A 17,985-nucleotide genomic window follows, 5' to 3' on the forward strand; every position below is an offset into this window, starting at 1 on the left:
AGACAATGGCCCTTGGTCATCCTTCAGGTCTGGAACTGGGCTAACCTCGGTGGTTCAGTTTTCAGCCAAACAATAGACGTGTATATAGGGGACAACAACACTAATGAAGTACACACACTACAGAACTGGACAACTGTTGGAAGTAAAAATGGCAGCATTTACCTCAGGACAGAATTCAGAAGGGTAGGGAAAGAAGGAAGAGTGGAAACTAGACACTGGGAGGAAGTGGGATTAGTGATGTTATTGTTTAAACCTAGATAATGAGGAGATTGCAATCAATATGAAGCCAAGTAAAATGGATGATCTGATCTGTAAAATGTCACTCAATTTGCAATGAGAAGTCAAAAAAATTTTTTAAAAGAGCTATGTGCAGAATACGGGGGGCAAAGTGGTCACACTGAGCAGACCTTATGCAACAAGGACATGAGAGACTGTGAAATGGATACAGATGTGATCCTGGAATCCTGTGCTTCCAATGAAAAGAAAGGGGGGTTGGTTAAGTGTCAACTAGGAGACAAAGCAAGCAGGAGCAGCATGACAGGGGGCAGATGCATGGCTGACCTGGCACGACATAACCATCTTGAGCTTTGTGGGCAGCTGTCGATGGACGCAGTAGCCTGGAAGCATAGCTCGATCTCTGGCTGTCATCCATCCAGTGGCCTGTGGTACTCTTTCTTGCAGTGTCTTTGCTGCCTGGGGTTGGGCGTACCACCTGGTGTCTGGAAGTGGGTGAATTCTGCATCATCCGGTCCTTTCTGAGAGGCAACAGTTGTGTGCATACGACCTAACTATATCTGTATCTCCTGTGGTTCCACCCACTCAGCAGCCAACATCAGACAAACCCACCCGGAACTATCAGCAAACAGAGAACTGTGTACGCACTTCTAGTTTCTATCACATCCACCAGGAGACAAGTGATGAGTGCCTAAGAACACACCAACATGAAATCATCAATTAAATACAAATATAATGCAGTATGTCAGAGACCATGGATAATTTCAGCTTACACAAAGAAACAAGACAGGGTGGTTCAAACAAGTGACCAAAATACAGAGCCAGAAAATAAAACACTAAAATGGTATTGGGGCTACCTGATAAGGAATTCAAAAGAATGATATTTAGGTTCCTTCAATGGATTGAGAGAAAGATCCAGAAAGCTGCAGGTGAAATCAAGGAAAATATAGACAACACTTGGGAAGAATTGAGGAAAACACTTCAAGAAAACCCTGACAAAATTCGTGAAAAATTAGAAACCATATAAAAACAGCAAATGAAAGTACAGAAGATTAATACTAAGATTTCAATAAAGTAACATTAAGATTTAGGTAAAACAAACGTACAAGGCTGAAAATACGGAACTAGTGATACAACAGGCAACAACACAATGTCAAGAGGGAATAGTGTAGTTACAGAATTTCCAAATGAAGAATAGATCAAATTTATTTCAAAATAGAACAGACTTTTAAATTTGGGAAGAACTTAATAAATTATGGAACAACCTCAAAATAACAGTGATAAAGTGTATCCTCAAAATAAAAAAGGAAAGAAAAAAAGAAAGAAAATTCCTTTAAGAATTCGATGAAAGCATCCATTAGGAAAACAGGCAAAAGATCTAATAGATATTTTGTAAACAGGTTATCCAAAATTTAAACAAACATATGAAAAATATATTAATAAAAAGAAACCTAACTTGTAGACCAAGTCATACTTCCTAGCCTTAGTCCAACCCCTATCCCTAACCCTGACACTAACCCTAGTCTTACACATAACCCTAACAGGGCATGAAGTCTTAGGCCTACCCATAGCCCTAACTGTAACCCTAACCTCAATTCCTTACTCCTACCCACACCAAAGGAGGCCTGGTGTGGCCCTGTGGGTTAATGTGCTGGATGGCAAGGTCAGCTTGAACCACAAGGTCTGTGGTTCAAGCTCACCAATGGCTCGTTGGAAGCCCTATGTTGTTGTTGTTGTTGTTGTTAGGTGCCATCGAGTCGGTACTAACTCATAGCGACCTTATGCACAGCAGAACGAAACACTGCCCGATCCTGGGTCAACCATGCTTGAGTCCATCGATGCTGTCACTTGGCCATTCCATCTCGTTGGGGGTTGTCCTCTTTGTCTTTGACCCACCACCTTACCAAACATGATGTCCTTCTCCAGCGACTAGTTCCTCCTGATAATATGTCCGAAGTATGAGAGACGAAGTTTGGCCATCTTGGCCTCTAAGGAGCACTCTGGCTGCACTTCTTCCAAAATGGATCAATTGGTTCTTTTGGCAGCTCATGGCACTTTCAATATTCTCCTCCAACACCATAACTCAAAAGCATCGATTCTTCTATGGTCTTCCTTATTCACTGTCCAGCTTTCGCATGCATATGAGGTTATTGAAATACTATGCAAATTCCAATGCAAGCATACATTGGAAGCCCTATAAAGGGTCGCTATAAGTCGGAACCGACTCAACGGCACTTAACAACAACAACAACAAACCCACACCAAATGAACTATATGGAAGTCCGTGGGTGATGCAAGTGGTTAAGTGTTGGATTGCTAACTGATAGGCTGGTGGATTAAACCCACCCGGAGCCCTGGTGTGGTACTGTGGGTTAACGCGCCAGACTGCAAAGCCATTTGAACTGCAAGGTCGGCAGTTCAAGCTCACCAGCTGCTCCTCAGAAACCCTATACAGGGTCACTATGGTTCGGAACTGACTCGACGGCACTTAACAACAACAACAATGCTCCTATAGGTAAGCCTGGTTACCTGCTTATAAAAGTTTACAGCCTTGAAAACCCTTGGGCGCAGTTCTAGTCTGGGCAGATGGGATCGCCATGAGTTGGAATCCACTCGGTGACAGCTGAGTGAAGTGAAGGTTCACAGAGAAGATCATCTGTTTTACATTCAACACACCACACACTTTGTTTCATCTCAATGATTGCAGTCACCTCCCTGTGACAACAGTGATCCCGCTTCCTCCCTGCTGCTCGTCTTCCCATTCCACCCTCCTTTCCATTCCTTCTTCACTTTGTCCTGAAGTGAATGCTGCCCTTTTGATCTGGAATGGTTAACCATTCCATGGTGAGTATACCTTACTAGTGTTGCTGCCCCCCTCCCCTTATACACTTATCTACAGTTTAGCTTAAAATGGGACCATGAGGGTAAAATCTACTTTAGACTTGAAGGGTGGCCAAGGGTCACAGTCTCGGGTTCCTCCAGTCTCTTTCTGACCAGCAAGTCTGGTCTTCTCTTTTTTCTCTTGTTAAAAATGATTTTGAGTTTTGTGCCACATTTTCTCCCGCTGTCTGTGAGACCTTCTAATGGATCTAATGGGATCCCTTTCAGAGCAGTTGGTAGTGGTCGCTGGGCTAGTTTTTTTGGTCTCAGAGTCACGGTGACCGATGTTTCCATATTCCATCAGTCCATCTGACTAGCTGATTCCAAGCATCTTCAATTCTCATAACTCTTCTTTCTTTTGCACACGGAGAAACCAATAGTTGTGCCTTCAACAGCTGCTCATGATCTTTTAAGATCCCAACCACTACTCACCAAAATACGATGGCCACTTTAGGCCAGGCTGACTGAGGAAATGATTTTTTTTTAAAGAGAACTATTAACAAAGTACCCAAGGACCATCAAGGGAGAAGAACACAAGCAGAATGTGAGACCTTATCCAGAGAAGCAGCCACACCAGAGATGGAGGCAGAGATGGGGACATGGAGAGAGGGAGCAGCTGAAGACTCTAGATTCAGGGGAAGAGAGGGACTAAGAGCTGGTGGACAGGAGACAGACTTGCAGAATGTGCCCTTTGGTGGTGTAAATTATTATATATACCTGAATGTTTTTTTTAAAAAGAGCTAAAGTGAATAGAGAGGAATACTGTTAACTGATGGTACATGGAGGGGATTATAATCATTGTAATGAAACAAGGTTGTATGATTTGTTGAATGTAAAACTGATAATCTGCCCTGTAAACTTTCACTCAATCCACAATAAAAACCTGGGAGCATGGTGGCTATGTATGATAAACTGGACTGTGAACTACTAAGTCAGCAGTTTGAGCCCACCCACCAGTCCCTCCATGGGAGAAAGATGAGGCTTTCTGTTCCTGCAAAGATTAGCAGCCTTAGAAAGCCTATATAGGGTCACTAGGAGTTAGAACCAACTTGACAGTACTTAACAACAGTAATATATATTTGACTTTACAAAGTATGGTAGCTTTGTCTTTTGATCAATGAATCAATAAAGAAAGAAATGAATAGGGGGGTGTATAGTTAGTGAGATGGGGTAGGTGTAGTCTGAAGGGAATCATAAAGACTAGATTTTCATAAGTCATTGTAAGAGTTTGAAGGACATCGTGAGAGCACTGAGGGGGCCACAGGAGGTGCTGGAATGGGATTGGGGTGGGGGAAAGTAAGAACTATTGTGTTAAAAAGATTTCCCCAACTCTCCTATAAGGATGGACTAGACGCTGGGCAACCAGGGAAGAGGCTGGGGTGAGAGATGATTAGGGAATAATGGACCAGGACAGGGTCTGAGGGGATGGACTGAAAACACTTGGCTTAGTAACCAGTATCTCTGTGAATCTGGATGGTGCTGATATCTCTGTGTATCCTTGTCTCTTTTCCTTTCTCAGTCAGTCTGCTGACCTATGGGGTCTGCCAAGGCTTTACTGAAATATTCATCAATCCAAATTCACTCACAGCAATCAAGGGAGAGAAACAAGTCTTGATCCTTGAGAATGCCCCCACAGATGTGTTGCAATACAGCTGGTACCGGAGTGAAGACAACCAAACAGAAAACATGATTGTCAACTACAAACCCCCCTCGAAGTCCTGGCAGGTTGGGACTGCATTCACTGGTCGGGAGAACGTGACCAGCAATGGTCACCTGACAATCAACAATGTTGCATTAAATGACACAGGAAAATACATTGTGACAGTGGAAACAGTCGGCGAGACTCAAAGAGCAACTGGCAGGCTTAAGGTCATAGGTGAGCTGGTTAGTTTCCCCATTTCCCGTCCCCAAAGAAAGTTGGATCTGAAAGTTTTGAATGTGAAATCCCTGGGAGGTCATGTTGCCCCATTCCTCCACTCACCTCCAGGTGACATAAGGTTATAGGTGAGCTGGTTAGTTTCCCCATTTCCCAGCCCCAAAGAAAGTTGGATCTGAAAGTTTTGAATGTGAAATCCCTGGGAGGTCATGTTGCCCCATTCCTCCACTCACCTCCAGGTGACATTGGGACTCTTGGCAGGTCTACCTTCTCCTACAGAGTTAAGTCACTCATTATCTTCAAAGGAGCTCTGGTAGCGTAGTGGTTATGAATCGGGCTGCGAGCCACAAGGTCAGCAGTTCGAAACTACCAGCGGTTCCATGGGAGAAAGATGAGGCGGTCTGCTCCCATAAAAATTTACAGCCTCAGAAACCCTGTGTAGGGTTGCTATGAGTCGGAACCGACTCCACAGCACATAACAACAACAACATCTTCAAAGGAACCTCTTGCTTTATTTCCCAAATGGTGTATTTGTTGTCTATTGCTCCACAACAATCACAACCATAGCAGCTTAAAACACCAACTGTGATTGTCTTACAATTTTTGTGCATCAGGAATGTGGGTATGACTGAGCTAAACCTTCTCAGTCTCAAGAGGCATCATTGGTCAGGGCTGTGTTCTCATCTGGAGGCTTTGCAGGGGAAGAATCTACTTCCAGGTGCATTTGGGTTGCTGGCCCAATTTATCTCCATTTGATGACATGACTGAGGCTCCCATATTCTTACTGGTTGTTGACTGGAAGCCCTTGGGTCCTAGAGATCATTGAAGTTCCCAGATGGAACATCACCCAGATGGCCACATGGTTATCTTTATGAGAAGTTCACCAAATGGCTTTTTGCTTCTTCAAGGTAAGCTGAAGAATTTTTCTCTCTAGTCTGTAAAGAAAGGAACTCTGGTAGCATAGTGGTTATGAATTGGGCTGCTAACCTCAGGGTCAGCAGTTCGAAACTACCAGCTGTTTGTTTCTCTGAGGAGAAAGATGAGGCTTTCTGTTGCAGTTAAGATTTACAACCTCAGAAACCCTATGTAGGGTTGCTATGAGTCAGAACCGACTCCACAGCACATAACAACAACAAGTCTGTAAAGGCAAAATCCTATGGAATTCTGCGACCTAATTATGGGAGTGTTATCCCATTGTCTTTGCCACATTCTGTAAGTTACAAGAGATCCCTGGGTGGTACAAATGGCAAAATGCTCAATTACTACTCAAAAGGCTGACCATTTGAATCCACTAAAAGGATCCTTGGGACACAGACCTGGTGAGCTGCTTTCAAAAGATCCGAGGCTTGAGAACTATGTGGAGCACTGTTCTACTCTGAGACACGGATCACCATGAACCAGAACTGACTTGATGGCAAATAACCCCACCACCATGAATAATATAGGTCAGAAACAAGCCACAGGTCCCACCTATACTCAAGCCAAGGGTTTTATATTGGGTATAACACCAAGAGGTTGAGATCGTTGGCCATCTTAGAATTCTGCCTATGACAAACAGCTCTTGCCACAGAGCTGGCATGAAGGGTGTAGCAGGGAGGAACATAGATTTTGAAAGTTTGTGCTTGTCTCTGACTACATATATTACCTTTCCCTGAGCAATTGTTTTTAACCCGTGATCCTCGGTTTTCTCAGTAGTCGAATGGGGAAAGCACCTCTCATTGTGGTTTATTGTAAGGTTGGAGGGAGCCTTTGTAAAATGAATGGGACTCAGATCATGGAAGCAATTATTATTGGTAGTCCAAATTCTATCCATTTGATCTGAATTCTACTCATGGCTCATTTGATGGGAATATCCTGATGTTGGGGTTCAAAGACAATCACCAGGCTTCTTGCCGATGTCAAAGAGCTCAGCATTATTGAAACAGGTATCATTGTAATGGCTTGGTGCATAGGTCAATGAACTCTGCCCAACTCATTGCTCATTCCTAACTTTTCTGCCTATCTCAGCTCCAGTATCTGCCAAACTCCAAGCCCCATCTGGGGTCTTCTCCCCAGCATACTCTGAAACATTCTTGAAGAGAAATAAGAGTTTGGGGAGGCAGAACCCAGCCCTAAAGTTCTCTTTTTCTTTCCTCCTTCTTCATCCAGAGTTGGAAAGCGAACCTACTATCTCTATGAACTCCAGTTCTCTGGTGGAAAATGTGGATTCTGTAGCAATCTTCTGCCACACCAATGCCACCAAGATCACGTGGCATAATGTATCTACCTCAGTCCTGTCCAGCAATGACCGGATGACCATTTCTCAAGATGGCAAGACGCTCATCATCCACATGGTTGACCGCGACGACTTAATATTCTACTGCTCAGCAGAAACGTATCCAGGTTTAGTCCAGAGAAGCATCGCCATCTGGCTGATTGTGTACTGTAAGTGTGCTCTGGGGTCATGGGATACTGATCATTGAGAGATGGAGTGAAGTCAAGGGTAGGGTCAGGATCTTCAAAGGACTTTGTGATAAAACTGGCAGATCTGGAGAGAGTAAGATCAGGATGTCCACAACTGATATGATCTGGGTTCAAAGTGAGTTTGAGTGATTTGGAAGGTTGCTTCGAAGAATAAGATATGGCCACTAGATGGCAGTGTCGTAAAAACAAGCTATTTATTGGGGGTAGTGCTTTGAAAGGACAGAGCCTTGTCACTGCAGTGGGAAAGTTGTTGTTGTTGTTGTTAGGTGCCTTCGAGTCTGCACCGACCCATAGCAATCTTATGCATAGCAGAAGAAAACACTGCCTGATCCTGGGCCAACCTCACTATTGTTGCCACGCTTGAGTCCATCCATGCTGCCGCTTGGTCAATCCATCTCGCTGGGGGTTCTTCCTCTCCTTCTCTGACCCTCCACCTTACCAAACATGATATCTTTCTCCAGCAACTGGTCCCTCCTGACAATATGTCTGAAGTATGAGAGACGAAGTTTGGCCATCTTGGCCTCTAAAGAGCACTCTGGCTGCACTTCTTCCAAAATGGATCTATTGGTTCTTTTGGCAGCCCATGGCACTTTCAATATTCTCCTCGAACACCATAACTCAAAAGCATCAATTCTTCTATAGTATTCCTTATTCACTGTCCAGCTTTTGCATGCATATGAGGTTATTGAAAATACCATGGCTTGGGTCAGGGCACTCCTTAGTCCTCAAGCTGACATCTTTGCTCTTCAACACTTTAAAAAGGTCTTGTGCAGCAGATTTGCCTAATGGGAAATTACTCAGCTACAAAGTAACTGATTGATGACTTGATTCCACCAGTGGCATCTCAGGAGAAATATGTGGCATTCTGCTACCATAAAGACTGGTGGTGGTGGTGATTGTGTGCCGTTGAGTCGGTTCCAACTCATAGCCACCTGTATACGGTTTCTGAGGCTGGAAATCTTTATGGGAGCAGAAGGCCTCATCTTTCTCCCACAGAATGACTGGTGAATTCAAACTGCTGTTCTCGCAGTTCGCAGCCCGACTCCTAACCCACTACACTAACAGGGCTCCTTCCGTAAAGATTGTTGTTGTTGTTAAGTGCCGTGTAGTAGGTTTCAACGCATAATGACCCTGTCTAGAATTTCCTAGGATTTAAATCTTTTGTGGGAACAGAAAGTCTCATCTTTCTCCCAAGAATCGGCTGGTGGGCTCCAACTGCCAATCCTGTGGTTCGCAATCCAACGTTTATCCTAGGGCATTTATCTTTCACGCTCTCTTACATAAAGATGATTGTTGGCCATCAAGTGGGAGCCATCTCGTAGTGATTCTGTATAGGGTTTCCAAGGAGTGGCTGGTGGGTTTGAACCACCAACCTTATAGCTAGCAGTCCTGTGCTTATCCTACAGCACCACACCAGGAGTCCTCATCAAGATTGTTGCTGTTGTTAGGTGTTGTTGAGTTGGTACCAACTCATACTGGCCTTATGAACAACAGAATGAAACACTGCCTGGTCCTGCTGCAACCTCACAATCATTGCTACACTTAAGCCCATTGCTGCTGCCACTGTGCCAATCCACCTCATTGGGGGTCTTCCTCTTATTCACTGACCTTCAACTTTGCCAAGCATGATGTCCTTCTCCAGGGACTGAAGTATGATCATCCTGGCTTCTAAAGAGCGTTCTAGCTGTCCTTCTTCCAACACAGATTTGTTTGTTCTTCCGGCATGGCAGTCCATGGTACTTTCAATATTCTTCACCAACACCATAATTCAAATGCATCAATTCTTCCATGGTCTTCCTTATTCATTGTCCAGCTTTCACATATATATGAGGCTACTAATAATACCATGGTTTGGGTCAGGTGCACCTTAGTTCTCAAATTGATACCTTTGCTCTTGAACACTTTAAAGAGGTCTTGTGCAGCAGATTTGCCCAATGCAATACATTCTTTGATTTCTTGACTGCTACTTCTTTGAGTGTTGATGTAATCCATAAAAATTACAGCCTTGAAAATTCCATGGGACAGTTCTGCTCTGTCCCATCGGGACCTTATAAGGAGGTTTGAAGTCCAAATGCAGGGCGTTGCTGTAAAGGAAAGCTCTTTCTTTTCTGCCAGCTCTGGGGGAAGAGCTGGTCTATTTGAGCTTCTGTAAGGAGCTCTGGTAGCATAACGGTTACTAATTGGGTTGCTGATCTCACAGTCAGCAGTTCGAAACTACCAGTGGTTCCGTGGGAGAAAGATGAGGCTTTCTGCTCCCATACAGACTTACAGCCTCGGAAACCCTGTTCAGGTACCTATGAGTTGGAATGGACTCCATGGCACATAGCCACCACCACCACTCTTTATGGTAGCAGAATGCCACACATGTTTCCTGAGGAGCTGCTGGTGGAAATAATTGGTGGTGAATAAGTTGGTTCTTTGGTTCCTTGGTGGTCCTCACAGGGCCTCTGTCTTCCCTGGTGTGTGCTTACTTCTGTGGTTAATCTGCTCTTTTTATAACTCAGAATGATTAGGTTTAAAAGACAGCCTACACTGGAGGCCTGGTGTGGCTCTGCACGATGAGCACTGGACTGCTAACCACAAGGTCAGCTGTTAAAGCCCACCAGCTTTTCCTTGGAAACCTAGGCACTCATCGGGTCCCTATGAGTCAGAATCCACTGAAGGCACCTAACAACACTGACAAGGCTCCACTTGGTATGTCAATGAAAACCCTGTTCTTCAAAGGGATCACATCCTCAGATGTAGAGGTTAGGATTCCAACACATATGAGGGCTTCAAAAAGTTCATGGGAAAATTCCACTATCTTTTCATTTCATCATTACATGAATTTTTTGAAGCCCTCAGGCCAAGATGACCAAGTTTCATCTCTCATACTTCTGACATATCGTTAGGAGGGACCAGTTGCTGGGGAAAGATATCATGTTTGGTAAGGTGGAGGGTCAGAGAAAAAGAGGAAGACCCCCAGCGAGATGGATTGGCCAAGTGGCAGCATGATGAACTCAAACGTGGCAACAGTAGTGAGGTTGGCCCAGGATCAGGCAGTGTTTCGTTCTGCTGTGCATAAGGTCACTATGGGTCAGTACTGACTCGATGGTCCCTAACAACAACAACAACAACAACTATATTCTGAGGTGAGATGGGGGAGAGGGGAATGACCTGACACAATTTAATCTGCAATAGGTTATTCAGAAAAAAATTGGGTGCCCACAAATTTGAGTTTGGTGCCAGTGAGCTTTCAGGCTACCAAATCTGAGCTTGCTGTGAAACAAACAAACAAACAACATGACGCCGATATGCACAGGCCATCTTTGGCTGGTTTCCATGACATCTCTTTAACTCTTTGCACTTAGGAACTGACTTCAGTGCTCAGAATGATGAGCCACTCAGTTCTAAAGTGTGAACTCTGATCCTTCTATCTCAGAAATGGCCACTGTGAATTTGCTGGGGGTTGATTTTTGTTAACAGAGGATGATTCACAGCCAATCATTTCTTAAATTGATCTTGAAAGCCTCATTTTTTGTTTTTGAGCCTTTGCATTCAATCCAGTGATCTTTCTCTTCTGTCCTAAGTTTTGTGAAGCCACCATTATTTCTTCTTTTACTCCAATGGGACTGACCAAACCCTGTGAAACCAACAGTTCTTGTCTTTGTTTATTAATGCTGCTATTGCAGAAATGCCACAAGGAGATGGTTTTTATCAACAGAAATGTGTTTTCTCACAGTTCAGGAAGCTAGAAGCCCACATCTAAGGTTCCAACTCTAAGGGAACACTCTCTCTCTCTGCTTCAACTTCACTAGTGTTCTCTGTTCCCTGGAGACCTCCGTGTGCACCTACTTTCCCCTCATTTTGTACTTGCTTGCCCTGTGTCAAATCACACTGACTCTATAGGACAGAGTAGATTCTCCCTGTAGGGTTTTCTTGGCTGTCATCTTTACGGTAGCAAATCGTTGCATCTTTCTACTGTGGAGTCCACTGATGAATTCATACTATTGACCAGTTATGCTAGCAGTCAAAAGCTTAACCACTGAATCACCAGGGTGCCTTTCAATTCATAACAACAGTCCTTTTAAAGCACAATTATACATTCCTCAAGTTCTGTTTTCTTTGTAAGGCCAATTTATAACTCAACAACTTCCTTGAATTCACAAACAGCTCTTATAAGTCTAACAAATTGAACTTGAGCTAGCTCTAACTCATCGCTGGAACGTACACATACTTACATCATAAATACAATGAAATTTCCCAACACTTCCCACAAATTGTATAAAAACTCTTTTACTCCTTTTAATTGAAAAAAATCACAAATCTAGGATTTGTTTCACATCTAAATTTGAAACCGCTCTTGTAGTCCATCAGATTTCCTGATATGCAAGCTCTGAGAACCATCATCCTAAGGCAGCTATTGCCTCAGTGTGGAGAGTTTCTGACCTCAATACAGCTGCTTTTTAGTCAAAGGTTTGGGCTCAAGATCCAAGGCCCAGGGATTGTAGCAATTCAGGGAGATTGCTTCTAGGCTAGGCAAGGTCCTTTTGTAAGCCAATGTTTTTGTTAGGCGCTGTTGAGTCCATTTAAACTCCTAGAGACCCCATGTGACAGAGAGGAATTATCCCATAGGGTTTTCTAGGTTGTGTAATTTGGTCGCACAATGGATTAAGCATTGGGCTACTAACTGAAAGGTCAGTGGTTGGAACCCATTGCTCACTGTGCTGGAGAAATGAGGCAATCTGCTTCCACCAAGCTTTGCAGCCTCAGAAACCCTGTGGAGTAGCTCTTGTCTATCTTATAGAATCACTGTTTCCGTTGGAATCACCTGGATGGCATTGGGTTTGGTTTTGGGGTTCATCTATATTGGAGCAGAATAAAGAATGATCCATTCTTTCTTCCGCAAAAACACTGTGTTGGTTCAAACTGCCAACCTGTTACCAGCCAAGAGCTTAACCTTTATGCCACCAGGACTCAATGGGAAACTTTAAGTCCTTAGTATTTATGAGTTGGGCTGCTAATCTCAAGGTCAGCAGTTCGAAACTACCAGCAGTTCCATGGGAGAAAGATGAGACTTTCTGCCCCCGTAAAGATTTACAGCCTCAGAAGTCCTATAAAGGGTCGCTATGAGTCGGAACCGACTCCACGGCACACAACCACCACCATCACCAAAAATGAATCCGTAATGGAATCTACCACATCGGTGTTTTGTGGGAATAAAATGAGTGTGAGTGTGTAAAGCACACAGAACAACATGGCATTGTGCTTCTTTTTCTCTATCTCTACTGGATGCCTGGTGTGGCGCTGTAGGATCAGCACTGAACTTCGAACCACAAGGTTGGCAGTTCAAACCCACCAGCTGCTCCTCGGAAACCCTATAAAGGGTTGTTATGAGTCAGAACTGACTCGGCAACACTTAACAACAACATCTCTGTATCTATATTGATCTCCCATATCTCTTTCTTTTGATCTATCAAGAGAGATTTATTTTAAGAAATTAGCTCATCTAATTGTACGGGATGGCAAATTCCAAATTGGTAAACTAGTCAGCGGGCTGGAAATTCTAGCAGGATTTCCATGTTACAGTCTTCAGGTAGTGTAGTGGCTACAAGTTTGGCTGCTTAACCTCAAGGTCAGCAGTTCGAAACTGTCAGTTGTTCCGTGGGAGAAAGATGAAGCTTTCTGCTCCCATAATAGATTTACAGCCTCAGAGACCCTGTACAGGGTCGCTATGAGTTGGAACTGACTCCACGCCATGCAACAACAACAACAACAACAACAGTCTTCAGGTAGAAGCCTTCTTTCTAGGGGAAGCCTCTGTTTTTGGTCTTAGGGTCTTCAACTGATTGGATGAGACCCCCACATTGTCAAGGCTCACCTCCTTTACTTATGGAGGATGATGGATTTAAGTGAATTTCACATGTAAATATCTTCATAGCAGCAGCTGGACTCATGTTTGATCAAACAGCTGAGTACTTATCTGATTATTACACACAGGGCTACCTCAGTGCTTGGTGTTATGGGTGTTGTTGTTATTAATGCAGTTGCCTTGTCTTGGGTGGGTCAGCTCAGCGTGCAGCATGGGAGGGGGGAGGACTTCATGTGGCTTGAGGGAGAGAGGGCTCTGAAGAAAACACCTGAGGGGTCAGAAATGCAGCTCTGGGTCTCTGGTTCTGTTTCCTCAGATGGACCTGATGGGATGACTCTGAAGACGGAACCTTTTGCTTACCGTGATGTCATATCTGCTGAGATTGGATCCAAGGTGGATATGGAGTGTAGTGCCTCTTTCTCCCACCCGCAAACCACATACCGCTGGTTTCACAACGACTCCCTCATGACTTTCTCAGATGCAAAGATGGTGTTCACCAGTCTGTCCTGGTATCAGCTGGGCAGATACAGATGCGTGGCAGAGAACCCTGTGACCCGGTTGATCCTGTATAAAGACGTCAAGATCCAGCTTCCTTGTGAGTGACGGAGCTTGTCCTTCAGGGCCCATGCTCTCCAAGTCATCCCCCTCTCCATGCCTTGGCTTACACAGTGCCTTTCATCAGGAACACCACCTTCATCTTGTCATATCCTCATGGTTGTTGTTGTTAAGTGCTGTCAATAGCGTCCCTGTAAACGGTTTCCAAGGAGTGGCTCGTAAGTTTGAACCATTGACCTTGTGGTTCAAACCGACCTTGCGGTCCAGATACTCACTATTCCTGGGGTGAAATTCTCTCTCTCCTCCAAAGCCCTATGCTGCCTACTCTGTGAAGACTTCAGACTCATCAGATCAGAGTCAGGTTGAGCCAAAAGATAAGATTAGCCAGCTTTCTTTGCTTCCTAAGGCTGCCATGACAAAATACCATGAAGTGGGCAGATTATGTCTTAATTATCTGGTACCGCTATAACACAAACACCCCAAATGGATGGCTTTAACAAACAGAAATACATTTACTAATGAACTTAGCTGCAATGAAAGACCTCATCTCCCCAAACAAGGTCACATTCACCAGGATTAGGACTTCTGCCTATCTTTGTTGGGGGAGACACCTCAATCCATAACACCAACATTTATTGAGTACTTAGCCACATGCCAGCTGACATTCTATCTGTGTGGTTCTCACTAGCTCCCTCTGGATGAAGTTACCCTTAGTATCAAACATCATCTCCACTTAATAAGTGAGAAAAAAAAACCCTTGGAACATTATTAGTCAAGGTTTCATTGCTAGTCAGCTGAGGAAGCAGGATTTAAAATCAAGCAGTTTGATTCCAGCCTGGGCCTTCAACTGCTATCCCTGACTGCTTCCAAAACACAGAAATGAGAAGCAGAGGGGTTTTGTGGCTGTGGGTGTCAGAAACTTGACTTGGGATTCAATCTGTAAATGGAAAAGGCACCTTTTCAACAACCCTACACCTTATCTTCTGCATCAAGGAAAGAAACAGATATGTTCAAGAAAAGAGTAAGACAGTGGCAAAGTAAAAGTAACTAGGACTCTGGAGCTCAAGGATCGGGGTTCAAAGCCCAGATTTGCTGCTGTTTACACTCACTGAGCGGCAGTTTCCTCATCCGTAGTATGAGGGTAATAATTGTCCCTACAGAAGAGTTTGGATAGCAGGAAATCTGTGCAACAGTTCACACACACACACACAAATGCATGAGTCAACAAGAATATCAGCCTGGCTGGTCCCAGAGAAAGACCCCAGAAGATACAAGGACTGGAGACATTTATTCAGTCTATTGAATCTCTCCACACTCTTTACTGAACACATATTACATTCTAGGAGCTCTGTAGGATAAGCACTGGACTACTAACCACATTGTCAGAAGGGACCAGTCACTGGAGAAGGATATCATGTTTGGTAAGGTGGAGGGTCAGAGAAAAAGAGGAAGACCCCCAGTGAGATGGATTGGCCAAGTGGCAGCATCAATGGGTTCAAGCGTGGCAACAATTGAGTTACCCCAGGACCGGGCAGTGTTTCGTTCTGCTGTGTATAAGGTCACCATGAGTGAGTAACGACTCGATGGCACCTAACAACGACAACAACTAACCACAAGGTCGGCAGGTCAAACCCACCAGCCACTCCGAAGGAAAAAGTGAGACTTTTTGTACCTGTGAAGATTTGCAGACCGTAGAAGAATAAGGCAGACTGTAGAATTGATGCATTTGAGTTATTGAGGTATTGGAGGAGAATATGAAGAGTACTATGGCCTGTCAGAAGAACAAACAAATCTGTGTTGGAAGAAGTATAGCCAGAATTCTCCTTAGAAGTCAAAATGGCGAGACTTGGTTTCTCATGCTTTGGACATACTATCAAGAGGGCCCAGTCCCTGGAGAAGGACATCATGCTTGGTAAAGTGGAGGTTGGCAGAAAACAAGATGGCCTCGAACAAGATGGACTGACACGGTGGCGGCAGCAATGGGCTCAAGCGTAACAGTTGTGAGGATGGTGCAGGGCCAGGCAGGGTTTCGTTCTGTTGTTTATAGGGTTCCTGTGAACTGGATCTGACTCAACAGTGCCTAACAAACAACAAAAAAGATTTACAGTTTCAGAAACCTGGTACAGATGGCAGTGTGTTTGGTTTGGTAGTACATTCCAGACACAGATGTATTTGGTAACTCTCTGATTCAAGTCTTCTTACCCCAGCTTAATAAGGCCAGAGGTTGAGCAAGTTTTTACTCACCATTTGTTCCCAGTGCTTAACATGGTGCCTGACACATTGGTGCTCAGTAAGTATCTTACTGAGGTCACGATGCTGTATAAAAATGAGGTCATGATGCTGTATAACCAGCAAGCCCCTCACCCCACCCCACCAGTCACTCTCCATCCCCTTTGCTGTTGTTGCTGTTAGATGCCATCGAGCTGGTTCTGACTCAGAGCAACCTGATGTGGAACTGAATGAAGTACTTCCCAGTCTTGCAGCATCCTCACAATCATTGCCAAGTTTGAGCCCATTGTTACAACCACTGTGTCAGTCCACCTCATTAAGGGTCTTCCTCTTTTTCACTGATGCTCTACTCTACTAACCATGTTGTCCTTCTCCAGGGACTGGTCCCTCCTGCTAACACGTCCATTCCCTTTACAAGGATTTATTCTTCTTCAGAGCACTTATCATTCTTGCAACAATTCGTGTGGCATGTTCTTTTACTTCATTGTATACCACCCACTTCCCAGCCAGAATATCACCCCACAATGGTAGAGGCTTTAGTTAGTTTGTTGTTGAAGCTCCAGTATCTGAAATAGTGGGAGACACATCATAGTGCTGATAAGTCTTTGAAGAATGGATTTGAGGCTGAATGAATGGCTGAGTGAATCAATGATTGAATAAATGAATGGTGGTCCTGATCCCCAACTGTCTTCTCTCTTTCCTTCCAGCAAAACCCTGGGTTGATGTCCCCAGAGTTTTCACCATCTCAGGAACCATGGCAGTGATGCTGATTGTGGTGACTGCCTTGGGTGGTCTCTACCTCTGTGGAATCCTAATCTACCTGCTGATCAGCCACTGCTCCACCAGGTGCCTCTTGTCCTGAGTCAAGGTCAGATAGGGGGCTGAAATTCAAAAGTCAGTACTACCATGAGAGAGGGGAGACTGAACCTGAGGAGAAGGGACAAGTCGGGAACCAAGATGTTTAGTCCTTAAGACCAGGAGCTGTGGGAGACTGGAAGGGCTTAGAATCAGATATGGGTAGTACATATGATTAAATACTTAACCACTAGTCAAATGTTGATGGTTCTAAGTCCTCCAGAGGTGCCTCAGAAGACAGGATTGGTAGTCTTTTTCTGATCGGTCACATCCTTGAAAACCCTATAGAACAGGTCTACTCTGTATACATAGGGTCTTCATGACTTGAAGTCAACTCAACAACAGTTAATAACAGCATGCATCTAAATAGCTGTCTGGCTTCATTTGTGGCTTCCTTTCTCTTCAGCCTAGTTTCTTAATAATACAAACCTTGAGATCTTCCTGGGTGTAAGAAAGCCAGAGATGCATGTCTGTCAGTCAACATGTTTCTGGAACATAGTACTTACTGGTTACCAAGTGATATCAGGACAAGAGGCAGATATCAAAATCACGATGCAGAGAGAAGAGAGTGAGTGGTGGGAAGTTTAGGGTCTGGGTTCAAATCCCCAATCTCTCACTAGCTGGCTTTGTGATCTTGGGCAGATCACGTCTCCTCTTTGATATTCATAGTTCAAAAGCTTAATATTGATGGTTCCATCCAATCAACTCCAATGTTTCCTTTGTCTGTTATTTATTCATTAATTCAATCTTCATATATTTACTGAGCACTTGGCTACATTCTTGGGGCTCTGATGAATGAAAGATAAACAATACACTCTACCTGCTATCAGGAATGTTACAACTACCAAGACCTATTCCCTTCCTTCTGGTAGCTATGCCCACTCCCCTTCCAGGGCATCCAGTAGTTACTTAAAACAACTCACATATTGTGGTCCCTGGGTAATGTCCCAGTCAAAGCCTGAGAAAGAAGTATTACAAGGATCTCAAAAAACCAAACTTTTATGCAATCTCCTTCCCTCCTCCCAGTTTCCTCCTAAGAGTC

General features: G+C 44.1%; 1 protein-coding gene across 1 annotated transcript; it reads left to right on the forward strand.

The window, feature by feature from the left end:
- The first annotated feature begins 4,005 nt into the window (after positions 1–4,005).
- CEACAM18 (carcinoembryonic antigen-related cell adhesion molecule 18) lies at positions 4,006–16,950 on the forward strand. The gene is made up of 5 exons (XM_006868366.1): positions 4,006–4,045; positions 4,751–4,990; positions 7,139–7,414; positions 13,621–13,906; positions 16,785–16,950. Exons 1-5 carry the CDS (start codon positions 4,006–4,008, stop codon positions 16,948–16,950), a joined length of 1,008 nt encoding a protein of 335 aa, XP_006868428.1.
- The last annotated feature ends 1,035 nt before the right edge of the window (positions 16,951–17,985 follow it).

The sequence above is a fragment of the Chrysochloris asiatica genome, unplaced genomic scaffold, assembly GCF_000296735.1.
Source record: "Chrysochloris asiatica unplaced genomic scaffold, ChrAsi1.0 scaffold00116, whole genome shotgun sequence".
NCBI lineage: Eukaryota > Metazoa > Chordata > Mammalia > Afrosoricida > Chrysochloridae > Chrysochloris > Chrysochloris asiatica.